Here is a 19,135-nt window from a genome sequence, read left to right as displayed (position 1 = left end):
CTCATACAGAACTGCTGGCCATAAATGTTTTGCCTCCTGAAGGTACTGGACAGTGATTCTGTCTCATAATTCAATAGTTTTCTCGGATGAATTTTTCTTTGCTATATTTACATATAATTATACAGATATAGACAAAATGAACAATTTGCTTGAACAGCAAAATATGAGACAGTAAACATTAAAAACAACAAAATTCTGGAGATAATGACAGATGAAGTGGGTAAAACCATTCATGGCCTGGAGAACGGAAGGCACCAAGAACGGTTTTCAATAGAAATTATTACGGCTGCAGTAAAAATTACTCAAAAGGATTGCACAAAATTGTTTACAGAATGAAAGCATTGGAACAAAGTTGTTAGACTTTTCCTTCACAATTAATGAGGCTAGACTTCTCTTCACAAAAAACTGAGGCAGCAATTTGTACTGTCTGCCTTTAGTCATGATGACATTCCAGAATGACTGAAGTATATTTGAGGTTATGTTTGAAAATCAGTTATAAGATACCTAAACAATGTATGACCAATATATGAAAAAAGAAAATTTTATCAGTTAACAACACAGTCACAGAACAGATACTATCACCATATAGATAAGGCTAACTGACCAATGAATGATCTTCTTCAGTGGGGATGCACTCACATTGCCCAAACTCTTACGGGAATCGGTAGACAGACTGCCGCGAGTAGTGAGTATGTGGGCAGGGGCACTACAAATGTGTGTGCACAGTAAGTTGAAAATGTGGGTCTCACGAGGAGCATGCCAGAGATAAGTTCCCATAGTCGCACTAGCCTCTGTGACCTCAGTGGCTGAGACGGATAGAGCATCTGCTATGTAAGCAGGAGATCCCTGGTTTGAGTCCCAGTCGGGGCACACATTTTCAACTGTCCCTATTGATATTTATCAATATCTGTAAGCAGCTATAGGTCTCGATTACACTGTTATTTTCATTCTCTGAGAGCTGCAAGATCACAAAGGGTATATGTTCTTTCGGACATGTCCGAAATAACAGATACCATCTTCATATAAATGTGTATTATGTAAATGCATCAATTAGTTAGGAGAAATGGATCGTGACTTTATGTTTACCCCGAATTAGTGAAAAATGGAGGTAAAACTACTACAGTAGAGGTGATATTATGAATATGAAATGAGTTAGGGATTAGAAATAAACAGGCCATCGGAGCTAAGTGTAGTCAGAAATATGGAGAAGAAAAGGATAGGACATGAGGTAAACAGTCACAATGTTTGATATTGGGTAGGCCTATGAGATTTAAATTGTTTTTCCTCACTAGATCTTAGTTTCTACTCACTCTTAACATGGAGCATTGCCTTCATTGTTCACTTAACATAAGTTTGGGGGTGATAGTTGAGTGAAATTTGGGAGCGACAACAGAGTGAGCCAATCATCACTGGAAATCTGACGATAAGTACTCACTGTATTGCCACTTCTGTAAATATATATGCAAAAAACATTAACTTTTTGGCTGCTATACCTCAATGCTGCTTTCTCCCCATCTGTCAATTAGACATCATGTCCTCTACAATGTCTTCTACATATTTCACTCATTTACATGCCACCATTAACAATAGCTGTCATGTCTGACTAATTATAAATCAAATTTGTATACAATATATGAAATTAGCATTATCATATCACATTGTTTTTTATATATTTTGAGCATGATAGGAATGTAAGTAAAACTAAAAGTACTTTTACTGTTCTTTCACCCCTTATCCACAAATAATAAATTAGAATGACATTTAATGTTCTTTTCATTTATTTATTTATTTACTTACTTACTTATGTGTCTCAAGTATTAACAACACTTTCAGATACAATAAAATAAGTAAATTTACAATTCTTTTGAATACAATTGTAAAGTTATGACAAATACATTGTTTAGTAAATCAAATCACAGGTTGACATTTCTCATAATTTAAGTAACACAAAAATGTGCATGATAGCGTTAAAATAAATAAAAATGAGGGATCCCATGCAGTTGACATTACACCCAAACCAAAAGGAAACCATTACAACAACAGTGCCCAATGAACTGGTATAAATGTTATCATCATCTTCATTATAACCTCTTGACAATCCATGGCAATGAGAGTTTTTACACTTCCTTTCCTCACTGTTACCTCCTCCTACAGCCACAGATAATAATACTTCTCAACTAAGCATATAATACTTTAAAATCTCCCTTACTCCAATAAAAAGTAAGAGACAGTTAACAGAACTGCTTGTATTTGTGTTTAACCTCTAGCTTCGGCTATTATTTCATTGTGGTTATCACATGAAGTTTGACATACTACAGCCATTCTCTTAGCATGCAAAGTCTCTTCACAGTTAAACCACCAAACTTTTTTCTCTTATTAACAATTATGACCCTCTGACACTTCCATGTCTTTCTAGTGATTGCAAGTTACCTCTGTCATTCCGGAAAGTCAGAAACTGCACAAATAACACTCAAGATACAAAGGGCAAGAATTATTGATTGCATTAAGTGATTTTCTGTTTCCACAACCTGTACACATAGTAATTACTTTTCTATAAAGTACACTGAGGACAGTCAGTATTGTAATCTATTGAACTTTTTAGGCCAGTCATTAAAAACATATTCTAACATTTTTTAAAAAATAAATCTGTTGCTCCCAAGTGTGTAAAGCATTATTTTTACTGTTTTCAAGTACATCAAGGATTTCTGCGATTTGCTGATGTGAGAAGCTGTTTTGTATTAATTCCATCTTCTACACATTTAACTTCTTTAACCACAAAAGAAAGAAATGTTCCACAAACTGCACCCAATTTTCCTTTTCCTCTGAGTATGTATTTGCACCATGATGACATTTTGACACAACAGCACGTGTATTTTCCTATGCAGCCTTTTTCTAGTGATTCTTAACAATACCATTCAATTTTCATTCTCATTCTCAGAAATGTGTCCTACTGATTACTTTTGGTACATCCTTAATGAAAGAAACATTTTCAATGAAAAAAATTATGTTTTTTTTTTCAGTAAACACTAAAAATCTATCCTCTTCAAGGCAATAAATTACTTGTTGGCATAAATGTGCTTCACACTGGAAATGTGTATGGTAATCGAAAATTCCGAGCCAACTCGATTGGCAAACTTTAGTGGACACTAGATCGATATTTACCAAAAAGAATTCAGAGATATCCCCATCACAAAAAAATTATCAGGTATATAAAATGATGGAAGTGGTGTTGATTTACAACAATTCACACCAGATATTTGCTAAACATTTTTAGTTGGCCTGTTACTTTTCCCTGTCCATTTATTAATATAAAACCGCATCAATACCCAATAAAACTATACCACAACACTTAACAGTAGTAAATAATCGTAGCTGGTGCACTGCTTTATAATTTTAATAACCCAGCACTTCACACTGAACCATGGTGTAACAATTTACTTCTCAGTTGACTGTGCACTTGTTGCAATGCTTCCCCTTAGTGGTCAACATCAATCACTATTGGACAAATTCTACAACGACAATACTTAACAACTTTTAAAAGGCCAACCACCATGCAGCACAATGCAAATACATCCCACCAAAGAAACAATGTAAGCAACTCAAATAAGAAAAACTACTTTTCTACAAAGCACCATTTCTTCACTCCAAAATGCTCAATATACACTACGTTAGCCATGCACTGTATACTACTAATGAAGTATTGAGTAAGCACACCTTTCCCGTCACCCAACCATACAAACATTCTGCTATTTATTTTGTTTCCGTTATCAACACCTTACAAAAACTGTACATAATTTAAAGTTATTACACTTACACATAATCCATTAAATGTTGTTGGAACTTATGTGGCAACATATGAATATGCAGTAAAAAATAATTCAAAAATAACAATGATATAGTAAGTTTAAAAATGGTTCAAATAGCTCTAAGCACTATGGGACTTAACTTCAGAGGTCATCAGTCCCCTAATATATAGTATGTTAGCAATAACAATAATCAATGGCATCTGTTCAGCAGCGAGTGAAAGAGTAGCTCTTCATGGGGAAAAAAAGCAGTTCTAGAAAGTGAATCCTCCTCAGACATTTAGAGCCAAAGTCACTGTCTTGGAGATATACATTAAGTGCAGAATCAACACCATACAATCAAGTCACACCACTGAGTCAAAAGATTTCCACCAAAGTATGTCATGGACAAACTCACAACTTCAACATGTTTAAATTTCAACTATCACATATTATCAGGTCCTGCAAAAAGATAACTTTTCAAGGTTCCATACTACATCTGATGCAGTTGTTTCTCCCCTTCTCATTTCCTGAGGAAAGAGACTTACCTTTATGACACAACGATAAACAAAACTCCAAATGCCTTAGGACACTTTTCCCAGAACTCACTTGCCACTCTTTCACCCACTGGCAAGCTGGAATCTTTCATGTTTGTTTATTCTCGTATTCATTTGTCTGCAAGGAGCAAAAGCCTCATTACGATCTGTTCACTTTCCAAGACATTCCTTGAAAAGAGCATGTGTCTATTGTCAAATGCTTTCTCTTATTAGGCCAGCTTCACAAAAAAATAGGCATAAATTTTCTATAGCCTTCTTGAACAACCCTTGCTAGCATTTGTTTAAATTGATTTATGGAAACCACAGGACATATTAATCAGGAAAACTGTACAGAGATTTGAACATTATTCTTCTCAACTGCAACTTAAAGCTTTCAGGGAAGTCAAGAGATAGTCAGTCGCCACATCTTCATGTCTAAAGTGAAAGAATTTATGAAATTAAGTGAAGTCGCTACATCCTCAACCCGATGGTTGGTTACCACAATGTGGTGTTTTACTATGAGTGGTATGCTCTTCGCTTCATCCAACCTCCAAACCAACAAACCATGTCAGTTGTTGGGAGAACCGAGTTTAAATTTCACACCAATTCTCAGTGGAAGTTGGCATTTTTCACATTAATGAAACACCATCAGAGGTGATGCTCAAAAATCCCAGGATCGGTCACTGATGGAGCCGCAGGCCTTTGGATTTGCAATGTTACTTACCTACCCACTGAACCCCAAGCCACACTTATCAGTTATATGTATGACATCTATACATAATGTACACTTTTAAACTAATTAAGTATTTTGGCAGAAAAAGAAAATAACTACGGCTTCTGTTAGTAAATGCACTTCACGTATTTCCTCAATGAACTGCAGAAACAAAATTAATTTATCCATGATAACCATGTTTGAGCTCCATGGCTACAGGTTAAATTATTTGAAAAAAATACAGTGAACAGCTGAACAGCTACAAAAATTTATTCACACCAAGGTGTCTACAGTTGGTATAACACAGATACACATAAAAAATTATCAGGAACACTCAATTAAGTATTGATTACTGTATATTTTTCGACTACAAAATAGGAATCCTCAATAAGAAGTGAACTGCAATAGTTAATGTCTATCCTAACTGTTGCAGTTAATAACAATCTGACTTATTTATGTATTATCCAGGAGAATGTGAAACATGTTTTGTGCAAGAAAACCTATTATTTTAAAACTCTTTAATATCGGCAGAATCTCTTCTTCCAACATATTACATGGATGTAGGTGGTGGTGGTGGTGGTGCTATAGCCTATTACTTAGTAGTCATTCTGCTATGATTCATCGAAACAAATTTGAGGCCATCCCTAAAAATGGATGCATTTCACAGTCTGTAAACTGACACTCCATCATCAAAGAGACTTGAAAAGTACTAACCCATGGGAAAACTAAGAGCCTGAACAGTGGCAACCTAGGTATTGCACGGACCCGTCACATAATATGCATTTAATGACGCCCCTACACACACACACACACACACACACACACACACACACACACACACACAGAGACAGAGAGAGAGAGAGAGAGAGAGAGAGAGAGAGAGAGAGAGAGAGAGAGAGAGAGAATTATATGAACATCCTGCTTCTTTTGGCTATGACATCAACGATTAACAGTTTATCACCAGATAAAGCAATGAGTCTGGTGCATTCACTCCCCTCTCACGATACCTAGCTCCCACCCTGTACTAAGTTGTAGGTCACTGTTTTTTACAGGTTGCTTTCTGAGATTTTCTCTTTCAGTCACTTCTTTTAATATGGCAACTCATAAACTGTTTGTCCTGTTAATGGCAGAGGTATTAAAATACAATCCAAGTTCATTTTCTGAAGTGTGTTTCCCACAGCTAACTTCTCAAGACAGGATAGGTGTCAACTGGTATAATGTTTTGAATCAGCAGTGCTCTGCAGTGTACACTGTCTGGCCAATATAATAGTACCCTCAAAAGTAATGCATGTGCATTCTCTTCCAACATCAGTTGACCTCTTACATGTCACGCATATTATTCGGCTGCCTTAGACTGCAGTCACGAATGTTTGAGTTGCATTTGCGTGCGCGTGCTCACGCGTGCGTGCGTGTGTGTGTACACGTGTTTTTTGTCATCTAATTTTGATGAAGGCGTTACTGACCGAAAGCTGTATTTGTGACAGTCTTTTCATTGTGCCTATCTGTGACTCAGCACCTCCACTATATGGTGAGTAGCAACTTTCCTTTCCACAATAATATTACTCGATTGATGTTCCCACTTCACTGACACATGCTGCAACCCTCTCCCATTAAAGGGCTCCGAATTGCAATGTTTAACATAGCAGTGATTCATGTAACTATATTAGTGTGTGAGAAACACCATGCTGTAATCTCAAGTTTCTGGCCACAGAAACGAGCCTCCAACTGAAATCCATTGAAGAATAGAAGCTATGTATGGGGATGATTGTATTGACATCAGTAATGTGTGGTAAAGGGTTCTTTGTGCTCGTAATAAAGGAAACTGTGGTACTAACCCCGGCATATGTGACAAGGCTCAGAGTGGACGAGCACGTACAGAAACTGACGAGACTCAATAGAATCAGGTTCTAAAACTTAAAAAACACCTTTAAGAACTTCACTCTGACAGTGATGAAGCAGTGCAACCAGAGGTGAGACTGTGGTTCCATTGATAAAGTTAAACATTCAACAGTGCCAATAAACTGGCCTCTTGTTAGAAGAAATGTGTTCGTCGCCTTGGTAACTATACTGAGAAAAGAGTATGTAGACATGAAGGATAAAGATGTAGAATGTTAATAATTTTTGTTTTATTTAAATAACTGTAACGGTTTTCACACACACAAAAATTGAGGCCTTACTTTCCAGCATGCCCTCGTAAATCTTACATTGTTTGATGAAGCGTCGTATTTTCGTTGGAGGACTGAGTGATTTGGGTAATGTTGTCTCTCTTCTCCATCACTAGGCGACAAAATGACAAAAACAAAAGCTTCTTGCTATGTTTTTCAGGGATGTTTTTTTTTTCTCAGAACATCTTTAGTAAATGGATTGGGAAGTGTATAAGGTGACATCTTCTACTACAATGACAAATGATTTGTGAGATTATGATAAAAGCAGCTCCTGAAATTAAAGTCTCAGAAAATACCCACAATAAAAACTGCAGCCTGCAACTCAGTTCAGTGTAGGGTGCAGTAACTGTTAGACAGAATCAGCTGCAGTGGTTGCACAGTGCAATCTTATTTCGCAATGGATGTAGCACCAGAGAATAGCCTGCCAGCATCAAGAGTTTAAGTAAGGATGAGACTGTCAACTACATAGCAGTATGCTACCACTTGACATTGTCTAAGCACTTAAGAGAATTTAAGGACATGATGCAGCTAGAAGCCTCCAAGATGATTTTCTTAATTTGTATCATTGCAAGACTATATATTTGCAAATGAAGTTAATGCCCTCAACCCCTCTCCTCACGGTGATGTTAGAACACAAACTGAAAGTTAAGGACCAAAGAAGTAGTTGAGCAGGCTGTAGCATACACACAATAAGGTTCTGTGTATGCATATGATACTGTGTGCATACCATGTTTATAGCCCTTTCTTACATATTTATGCATCAAGCTTCACTAAGTGACCAGTTACATTTTCTAGCAATAATGTCCATAACAGCAAATGCTATGTAGGTGAAATTTCCTTGTTCTTCAGGTATACAAATATCAGGTGTGCAAAACACCAGAGGAACAGTGGGGGGAATTGACACCAAATTGAGTGTACTTTATTTTAAAGAAAAGGGGCGAAGAGGGGGCAATGTGTACACAATAAATATCCCACTGACAATATGGATGAATGTGTTATCAGACAGCAATTTCTGCATTATTTTGAACAAGAAGGAGGAAACCTCCAACTCTCCCAAAATGATTTTTTTTTAAAAAAGTGAAACATCGAAATTAAAAGTGGCCAGTGGTTTATTCAAATACATTGCACTGTAAATAAATTCTCTCAAAGTGAAAGTGGGCACGTACTATCAAACAAAATTGCCAGTTAGTGTATTTGTTGTGGTATCCAAGCAATGGCATATTGTAGTAATGTGAGCACTCCAATAGCAAGGATACTGAGCTATACACTGCTATTAGCCCCACCCCTAGTCCACTTCTTGGACATAAACATTATATTGCTGCTGTCCCGGCCAGGTCATCAGTTTGCTTTGCCAGGTAATTACTTAGAGTATAAAAAATAAACAGGATAAGGTGATATGGTAATGCCCTCTGCACTTATTGTGATTTATCAGCAATAAGTGACTAAATGGTTTTTGTAATCTCACAGAACCAACACTCACACATTTTGAAAAGTTTATCTAAAAACAATTACTTAATAAAGGTGATCTAATTCCAAAAATTTTCCTGTGAGTTGGCCAATTTTGATCACACAGTAAACCTGAATTTTCAAAGTCTTTCCAGTCACAACTGAAGCTGAAAGAATTGTTGTTTTATAAAATGTATTACAAGATTCCTGATGGAGGACAAAATATTTGTATTCACTCCTATCAAACCATTTAATTTCATTTGACAATTATCACAACATGCTCTAATTAGGCTTCTGCTCCAAGCACAGTCAAATGTATTCTATACCCCAAATAGCAACAACACGTCCTCAAACAGTGCGGCATACGTCACAGTGAAATACAGACCTTTATCTCTCCTCCTGGTTCCTTGAAGTAAGAAAAGTCAAGTCCATTCATGCCATACTGAACAGCATACTCTTGCACGTACTCAGACGAATGTGGACGGCCCCGAGTTGCAATTCCAGTTATGTTGTAAGTGTAGCCCAAGTCGACGGTCAGGAACTGGTCGTAGTCCGAGCTGGAGGCCGTCCATGCGTTGGCTCCTGGTGTGCCACTACATTACTACACATTCTCTGAACACACACCTAGTGCTGAGCTAATTGCCTTGATCTTACGAAGCAACCAATTTTGTGCATTAAATAACTTGGTATCTTATACACCTTTCTTACCCTCGCGTGTGTGTGTGTGTGTGTGTGTGTGTGTGTGTGTGTGTGTGTCGTTGCCATTGTCTTTCAGTTTAACATTTATCACCTGTAGCACCGTAGACATAAGACAAAGAGATGCACAATGGACTTCCACAGGCAAGGGGAATAAGTATAAGTATTTTACTCATGAGGTGGCTGTGCCTGCTAGTCACCAATGGTTTTGTCAAATCTTTTGGTGCATGCCATGCTTAATGAAATACAAAGTGACAGAAGTGGGTACGCAGATGATCAAGCAACTTTGGCGTGGCTCAGACGAGACACAAGCCATTTATGTTGGTGTAGTTTCCAGGCAGTGGTTGGCACAAAGAAAAATAGTACAGAACAGTAATCCGAAGTTTGTGATGACGAGTCCATCTGTGGAAAGATTAGATTTTTTTTTAAATTTCCAATTTTTATATTACTTATGCTGCAAATGAACTATTTTGTGTGGGTGTGCGCGCACATATGGGATCTCCTCCCAAACCCGCTCAATCAATTTCAACCAAATTTGGCAGACAAACATCAGGCGTCACGGTATCAGCACTCTGTGGTTTATAACCTCCTAGCTCCAATAGGTGTGCAGATATGGGCAAATACATGTTTTTCAATCTTCTGGCATATAGATTGCCCTGCATGACAGAACAGTAACAACCTGCCAAATCAAACTGCTTTGAAGGTCAGCCTACATGTCGGGGCAAGAAATGGTTTTCCTAACCCCAGACATGTAGTATACACTGCAGGACAGGCATGATGTGTTAGAGTATCACTGGTCTGCTCTGCATGGTGGCCTGTATCTTAGGGGCAAATAAATGATTTTCAAGTCACTGATGTATGACAGGACTGTGTGACGTGCACTGTGAGAATAATATCAGCCTGTTTTATTGAGCAATACTGCATGGGCTACACTTGTTGCTAAGCATGGCTGGGGACAGGTTGAGATGGATTTGGAGGGGTGGGTGGGTGGGGGGGGCTGGACACAGCAAAGGGAAGAAGGAAATGGACAGAGGAGAGGAAGGGGAAATGCATGAAGCAGTTGGGAGATGAAGAGGTACAGTGGGCAGGTACAATAGGTAGAGTTGGAGGCAGAGATGGTAAGAGAGAGGGAGAAGAAAGTGTGCAGAAGGAGGGGCAGGAGGAAATGGACAAAGAGAGGGAGGGAGAAGAGGGAGGGAGATGGAGAGGGAGGGAGAGAGAAGGGGAGGGAGAGAGAGAGAGAGAGAGAGAGAGAGAGAGAGAGAGAGAGAGAGAGAATGGGGAGGAGATTCACAGAGATGGGATGACGAATTGTACACAGAAAGGGAGACAGAGGTGGACACAGAGAGGGTGAGTAGGAAGTGTATTCAGTGTGTTGAATGCATATACAGACAAATCCAAACGCAAATTTCAAATTGCATATAAATTTTAAGGAAAGGATTACAAAGCATACATGAAAACTTTACATGTATCATTAGATACTCTTACAGTTGATGATTTACACATACCAGTGTGATATTTATCTTTAAAACAGTGTGCAGCTGCCAAGAGTTGCTCAGAGGTCAAAATTAAATTAATGGAATGTGAAGTCTTGTATGCTTTAATTACTATCCCTTTTTGGAAAATTATTTGCAGAGTCCTCAAGGAAGCTGTTAAGTACAACCCTTTCTTGGAAATTATTTGCAATCCCAAAATTTCTTTTGCCTTTCCCTTTCATGTCTTTACATATATATTAATAAATATAATATATTGTGCATTTTTGGCTTATTTGCAGTGTAGTAACATAAAAATTGAAAATAATAAAAAAATTTCATATAAGGTCTGGACTCAATGACCCTTGGATTACCATTCTACACTCTTTCTACCGCATCAAGTGCTGTCTGGAAACTAAACTATAATGTACATGGCTAATGCCTCACCCTACATATGCCAAAAATGCTATTTATTTCCTAAATATTTGGCTATCTGGAGCTTCGACTTCTGTCACTTTCATTCCTGGCTAAGCCCTGCATCTACCATACATCTGAACAAAATCGGTACTATGAGTATGTGTAATCCCCTTCTGGGTAGATTTTCTCCTCTCATCTCACAAACCACCCATAAATAATCCCTCTTCTCTCCTAGAAAAGGAACATAGAAGTTATCAAAGCTAAAATTAACATGTTCTACTTTCAAGTGTGTATTGATAGTATTAGGATTGGCACTTCCAAAAGGTCCTAAGCAGCTGTTCTGTCTTCTTGCAATTTTCTAAAAATTCTGTATGAGGTATGTACTTTCTGGACAAAGGGAACTACTATTTTTAAAAACTGTCCCCCACTTTAAAAATTTCATCTGTAAAAATTACCCGTACAAAAGTACAATGGAGTATGGAACACTGGAGTACAAACAAGGAAAAGTCACAAAGATTTATCATCTCGAAAACAAAGTAAAGGTACATTCTCACGATGCCTCTTTCCTCATGAACTCACGCACACACGTGCATGCTCAACAATTTATGGAACGAATGCACATATGCATGGGCTTTTTTGTGCCCATAAATTGCCTTGCTGCACAACCAGTCTAAGGTTCTTCTTTGTTTGGGAGTTTGTGCTGCATTTATTGTGGCGGAATAGAAAAAGAAACACAAAGGCCATATTGGGTAAGAAAGTATCTAAAAAACAGAGGTATGAGAAGCACAAAGTAATGACACCATTTAGTCTGCAAATTTCTGGAGGTGGTCACAGCATATATTTACATTTTCTGTTTGGAAAACTGCAGTGATAAAAGGTTAGCAATAATATTATGTTAGCTGGTAACTGCAACTTGTATGCCTGTTTGGACTGTTTCACATTTCAAAATGAAGCACTTCACTGATTTTTTTCTGAAACTGAGACATCCTTAAGGGAGATTCTTAGTCGTTATGTGAAGATTTAACTTTCAATGTGTCATTTGTATTTTATTTTACAAAAAAAGTTATTTACAAAATTGTAATCATGAAAGGTTATATGTAGATTAACACCCCGTGACTCTACAAATTCACACATGCCAGAATCTGCTAGAATGGAGGTTGTGTTTTCCAATTTTGTACATCCTGCATCATCAAAGTCCTTCATTTCAGTTTCTATTTGTTTGTTGAAGAGTTCCACCAACCTCATATTTTCTTATGTTCTAACATTAGACTCCTCAACTGCTATGCTATTAAGTCACCATAACATGAATATCTGAAATTTTCGTATGCACTTTTCACAAACTTGTAGGCTTCTCCTCGTCCATTTTCTTACTTTGAGACCTGTCTTGTGTGTTGTAATGATATAATCGGAGACTTATTGTACTTGACACCAAGGGCAGCAAATCTCATCACTTATAAATTATTAGGAGTAAACTGACATTTATACACAAAAATGACCTTATACCACAACCTCAACACACTGCACAATGAAACACACATGCCCCCCCCCCCCCCTACCTGTCGTCTGCTAATTAGTGTCAGAGATTTGCAATTAATCTGGGAAGTGACGCAGTATATGTATGGCCTCCATATCCAGGAAATTACATGTGCACAAACGTGCATGCATAGTTGCAGTGTTGGAAATGTAAGTGGTTGTGCAAAGTTGAACAGAAAAAGGCATCATGTGGATGCACCTTTACAAGGTGAATCTTCTGTCTGTCTGCAGATACATGTCTGCATTCCAAGTGCACACGGAAATCTCCATGTCACAGTAATGCAGCGCGTGACTCGAGGAGCCACAACAAAACAATGCTGCCCATCTCCACTTTATCAATAGTTGCAGCATTTTGTTTTGGATTCCATAGCAGCTTGCTATTTTACTGCAATACTTTTGATTTCAATGTGTACAAGATTACACACAATTATGTAACTTTATGTTGTCCAGATGATAATCGAATCATAACAATTGTCCCCTCTCCTTTTCCATATGGAGTCCACTGCCCTCCACTCCTGAACATTGTTCTATTATTACACATAAAGCTGTGAGCTACAAATGTTCTATGTTGCAGAAGATACTGCCTAAATATGAGCACCGACGTCATGGCAGTGCCATCACATACACTATTTGATCAAGTGCCTAGGTATCCCCAAGTATTGTGGAACTGACCATTAGACATCACGAGAGGTGGACTAGGCAGTGTAAAAGAAGGTGGTGAGTACTAGGTTGTAAGCAGAGAAGCTATGACAGCAGAATGGATCGGTCAGGAGAGCTCAGTGATTTTGAACACTGAGTAGTCACTGGATGAAACGAATCCGTCAGTGACACTTAAACCTTTCTGAGCCCATCCGAGTCGACTGCAGGGGATGTGATCGGAACAGAAAATGTGAAGGAAAACTGTGGCTAAACCAAGACAAGACAGACCACACATACTACCAGACACAGACTGTCTAACGTTATGGAGGATTGTTGTACACAAATTAAATTGGCAGAAGAACTAACATGGGAGTTCCATAAGTGTTAGAATCAGCCCAGCTACAGCACAATGACCATGTGCCAGTAGTTAAAAGGAATGGGGTACAATGGGCAAGCAGCCCCTCACAAACTGCACATTCTGTAGACAATGTTAAGTGATGCTCGTGGTGGAGTAAAGAGTGACAGCAGTGGATAGTGGGTGACTGGAAATGAGTTATTTGGAGAGATGAACTACTCTACACTCTGTGGTAATTCAACGAAATGGTTCGGATTTGGCGAATGTCTGGAAAGTTTTACCTGCCATTGTGTGCAGGGCCAACAGTGAAATACAGAGGAGATGGTGTTACAACATTGGGGTTTCTCACAGTTAGGGTGCGGTCTTTCTAGTACACTAAATAAAACGCTAACAGCAGAAGGATAAAGGTACAAACACATCTTACAGCGGAGGAATAGTTTCGAGGCGATGACTGGTTGTGTCATCGTGAAAATGCTCCCTGTCATAAAGCAACATCTGTGAGGCAATAGTTTACAAAAACATTCCTGAAATGTACTGGCCTGCCCAGAGTTCCAACCTGAACCCAATGAAAACCTTTGGAATGAGTTACAATACTGACATCACTCCTAATCCAAGTGTCCAACATCACTGCCTTCTCTGGTTTTGGCTCTCGAGGAAAAATGGGTTGCCATTTCTCCGCAGACATTCAAATAGCTTATCCGCCGTGTCACCAGCAGAGTTCACGACGTCATAAAGATGAAGAGTGGAGATGTAGCATATTAATGTCCACTAATGGGTGTCCAGATACTTTGATCAGATAGTGTACAAGTTTTACCAGCGAAGCTGGAACGTGAGGTACTTTACTGAAATGCTAAATGTATCTTCATACCAGGTCAAAGGTTGAATGTATGAAGCACAAGAAATGATAGGAACTGAAACTGACACAAAATTAAATGCAGTGAAGACAATGTTATCTCTCTGGAAAGTGACCAGTCTCAATTTATTTTGTATTATACTCAATGCCTGTATACGTAAATCTATCAGCATCTTTCAAACTGCTATTCATTTACTTTCTCATTCCTGCAGATTTAGAATTGTGTTGCGTAAATCAACTACAGAACACACTTATTAACTGGAAGTAGCTTTAGTACTTGTTATTTTTAGTGTTTCTGTAGCGTACTAACACAATGATGAGTGGTGTATTAAATAATTAAAACTGTAGTAACTTCTTTGTGGAAACACTTGTGTGAGTATTGCTGTTTATGTAAGAAAGAACATTATGTAAATGAAATAAACAATAAAACACAATATTATTCTAAAGAAATACTATTATTAGAGTACTAAAAGATCAAACACACAAGAGGATGTAAGAGTAAAAATTTGTTATCTCATGATACATCTAATTTTTAACAGACACACGCACACTGCTATAGTATTTTCTTTACTTAGACACACAAAACAAATCTGAACTTTCTACACATCAAACTGCTATATACTGGATTAGACAGTCCCGTAATATTGAAGAAATATTTCCCCATTTACTTCTGCTCATAATAAAATGAACGGCAGACTATGTCATGCAACATAATGCAAAATGTAAAGCTATAGGGCACATTATGTGCTACTAATATACTGGAACATAACATTATGCTGTAACAGAAAAAGGATATTAAAAACTGAATTTGATCTAGCATTCCAATACCATACATTTTATTAAATGTAAAATGTGAATACAATTATACAAAAATTACTTGACAGGCAGTATAAGTGAAGTTGAACCAAATATAACAAGCTGTTCCACTGTGTGCTGTAACATTTTTACACGAGAAACAAAAGTACAGCTTAAGAAACAAATGTAAGTAGCACATGGTTCCTTAGAAATGTGACTTATCGACAGATGGAAAGTGCTATGTTAAAAAAACACAAATTCTACTGAGAGCTAATGGGCACTTCTGATTATCAAATGTTTCACTGTTTGCACCATATATCAAACAAAATAATGCAACAGCATGTAGAAACAGAGTGTACTCAACATCATACTCCATGTAAAAGTACGGCCAAAGTAAGCATCAAAACACCATTAAGAACATTAATAAATCAAATATGCTGGTACATAAGATTTCTGTAACACAGTCCAACCAATAGAACCAAAGGAAGGTAACGGTCTATTGTGAGGCCAACTTAAATATTAATTTATTTAAATGAGATAAAAATCATTACCAAATAAGTTATCCAGACATATCTCACATCTGTCTTCACTACTTCAATCTGTCATAACCCCCCTCCCAGTTTTTTCAAACATTTCAAAAAGTTTCCTGCATAAACAACTTTGTAAAATGTCTGTGACAAAGTGGTAGCCTCACCACTAATTGTAAGCAATTTATCAGTTCGATTATATAAGAACACTTTGTGCAGATTCTGCAGAGTAATGTCAGTAGCCTTACGTTTTACCTTTCTGTATAAAACCTGAAAATTATGCTTGGTATCTAAAACTAGCCATTTAAGAAATGTTACTGTGCAAGAAAGCATGTTTACTACATATGTACTACTAATGCTAACAAAATGGTGTGTACTCTGCTCTCTCACTTCAGCAAAGTCTCCTAAGTCATCGCCTTGAAGTGTTCTGCAAGTATGCAGGGCTTTCTGGCTTATTAAAATAATCCAGATAGAATGTTGGTTCATGATGAGTGACAGACTCCAAAGCACCCTGAAATTCATTCCAAGATATTTCTTGAAACACTGGAGGTGCCGATTTCATTTTACAGCAGTTATCTTCCGAACCAGAAACAGCCACTGCGACAATATGCAACGGATCGATTCGAGACTCTTCAAAGTGCCACCCACTAGGTAGAGGACAGCCCTTCACCTCCAGAGCAGTTCCCACCTCCACACATCCGGGGGTATCGGGTAGATGACTGCTGCAAAATGAAAAACTCAATTCGGATAATTCAGGGCCCCCACCAATACCTTCACCTGTTGCTTTCAGGTAGCTCTCCTTAAGGGCCCACAACCTGAAGAACACGCCAGGGCCATCTCTGCCAGCTTTCTCAATTGAAACCTGTTCAACTGTGGAGAGATTTCGTTTCATGATGCGCAACAAGTGTGCAGCATCACGATGTTTCTCTTCTACAGTGTCAACACCGACAGTATCGGCCACTGAGCTTCCGTATCCTGCTTCACCAGCTAGCACTGCCCACCTCCCGGCGTGAGAGATACTGAAACTGACTTTGGCATCTGTCAGCCCTTCCTGAACAGTCGGCTTGCCCCGACTGTCCCGTTCCAAGCGAACGGCACTCCACGGGATGGACAGAGCGCGACTCACAAACAATCGTGCTAAGAGGCGACCTGCCAAGGACGCACGAGCATCTCTCCGAAAAGCAAATCGACGGATTCGAGTGCACTCTTCCGGCTGAACACTCGACAGTGCCGAGACCCACTCTGCCTCAGATGGACACCATGAACTGACGTCAAACATCCATCGCACACTCATCTCCTTCACTGCAGATATCTTTGCACTTGCAAGCTGTTCTTGCCCTCCGGTTATAACAGGTTCTGCAAGATCTCGCTCTGGGCACCTCACCGAACGTGGAGAAGTGCTGGCTGCCTGCTTATTATTGGTTTCTAAAGGAACATCTGTGCTCACTGCTATACCATCAACATGTGCAGTGTTAAGAGATACAGCAGCAGAGTCAACTTCAGATTTCCTTGTTACTCTATCTTCCTCGCAGCTTGCAAGTGATGCCTCCTCCATTTTATTCAAATCTGCACCCTCCAGTTGATCTGTCCGACTGCCACAAAATTCACTCAGTTTCAGGCACGAGGCACTTGACTTTGCTTGTGTCATTCCTTTAATAGCAACCAAAAATATTTCTGGCAAATATATAAAGGTATTTGCCTTTTTGAAGTCTGACAGTGCTACCACAATACCACAAAAACAGAAAGAATGTATTTTCTCTCTTACTTGGTACCAATACTTAAGGCAAGCACCATTGTTCTGAGCACTGAATAAACAGTTGGTCACTTTACTATTATACCCACACACATTTGTGTGGTATACATACTTACCACAAATTTCCAAATGTGATTCGATAGTTATTTTCTCAACTGCAAAACGTACTAGTGCAGTGTGCAACAAAACTCTCAAGCTTGTACAAGACGGCTTATACATATTGTAATGCACAAGAGTGGTAATGCAGGATGTGCATATTTTCCACTAAACTGTTTACATTATTTTATAAAACTTAACAAAGATTTAACTACAACACATCAAGCGAAATTATTTGTATATAATTTATCGTAAGTGCTTAAACACTATGCATGACGTTGCAGTAATGCTTAACAGTTCAACATGTGAAAGCACCAAATTCATGCATCTCAGCTTTCCCTGCTTATGAAACTACTTCTTCGAACTTGCACAATATCACTTTGTTAAAAGTCATTGTTTACTAAAAGCAATGTGTTCCAGCTATGTATCACGGTAGTCATCACTGAGACGTTAAAGAAGAGGAATGCCTGGAAGATACATATCGCCAGTGATCTTCACACCAAACAACATTTGGCACAGCCGACGCACTGCATTTGTAGGTGGTGCTAAGTGCAATATTTAGTATTTACTTTCCCACTGCAATGCTAACTCTGCTGCACAAATGACCAAGTACTTTAACCTGGAAGAGAGAGCTTATGTCACAGGGCTGACAAGCTATTGGTGGAAAAATTATTGAGCTAAGTGGAAAATCAGACCTCACACTGTAAATCTTAAAAATGAAATTCAATAACCAGGAAACATGCTATGAATACAACAATAGCCGAACTATAGAAATATGAAATTATAAAACTACTACTGATGTGACAGGACAAATATTTTGTCAAGTTAAATCTTTGATTTTTGTTATGCAATTAATGAATGGTCAACTGAAGGGTCTAAATCCACCTGCTTGCTCTGACCCATGATGCAACTGTGTTGTGTGAGGTCTTTGAGGTGCAGTGTGTTTGAAACAGATCGTGTTTGCAGAGGGTATGTTGGGATAAACAATGGAACACTCTAATGTGGTATGCATATGTTCCTAAATTGTTTATAAGTAATGTTAGTGTACCACTGGGCATAGCGCTGTGAGTTATTTGATATTTCAAAGTTTGTTTCTGTTGTCTTTACAGACAGTTACTTTACTGCCTTTAGTTATTGGCTACTGATCTCGTTTCGACTTAGAAATTATTTCATCGTGTTGTTAATAGTTTGAAAGTTATTTCTTCTCATGTTTTGTTTAACAATGGATCACAGCAGACCTAGGCCTGCTAGCATAATGGATAACTGTCAGAAACCAGTAAACCTTTTTATCAATGACCTATTAGACATGTCATAATCCCAAAATTCCAGCAGTTTGTAACAAAACAAGTAAACACAAA

General features: G+C 38.2%; 2 protein-coding genes across 6 annotated transcripts in view; both read right to left on the bottom strand.

Annotated features, from left to right (window-relative positions):
- The window catches only part of LOC126293196 (neurexin-4), a 153,325-nt gene that overhangs the window by 133,279 nt on the left and 911 nt on the right, over positions 1-19,135 (bottom strand). For 2 of the 5 annotated variants that reach the window (XM_049986318.1, XM_049986320.1), the window contains exon 3: positions 9,027-9,223. The exons of the other annotated variants lie outside the window; for them this stretch is intronic. In XM_049986318.1, the coding sequence (XP_049842275.1) occupies positions 9,027-9,223 (197 nt within the window). The remainder of the gene's footprint in view (positions 1-9,026; positions 9,224-19,135) is intronic. 5 annotated transcript variants of the gene reach the window in all.
- On the bottom strand, positions 15,426-18,391 carry LOC126293197 (L-aminoadipate-semialdehyde dehydrogenase-phosphopantetheinyl transferase). The gene has a single exon (XM_049986322.1). It carries the CDS (start codon positions 17,898-17,900, stop codon positions 16,338-16,340), a length of 1,563 nt encoding a protein of 520 aa, XP_049842279.1. The 5' UTR covers positions 17,901-18,391; the 3' UTR covers positions 15,426-16,337.

The sequence above is a fragment of the Schistocerca gregaria genome, chromosome 10 (genome assembly GCF_023897955.1).
Source record: "Schistocerca gregaria isolate iqSchGreg1 chromosome 10, iqSchGreg1.2, whole genome shotgun sequence".
Classification (NCBI taxonomy): Eukaryota; Metazoa; Arthropoda; class Insecta; order Orthoptera; family Acrididae; genus Schistocerca; species Schistocerca gregaria.
Note: the sequence above shows the minus strand (reverse complement) of the source record. Positions and strands in the feature narration are given on the sequence as shown.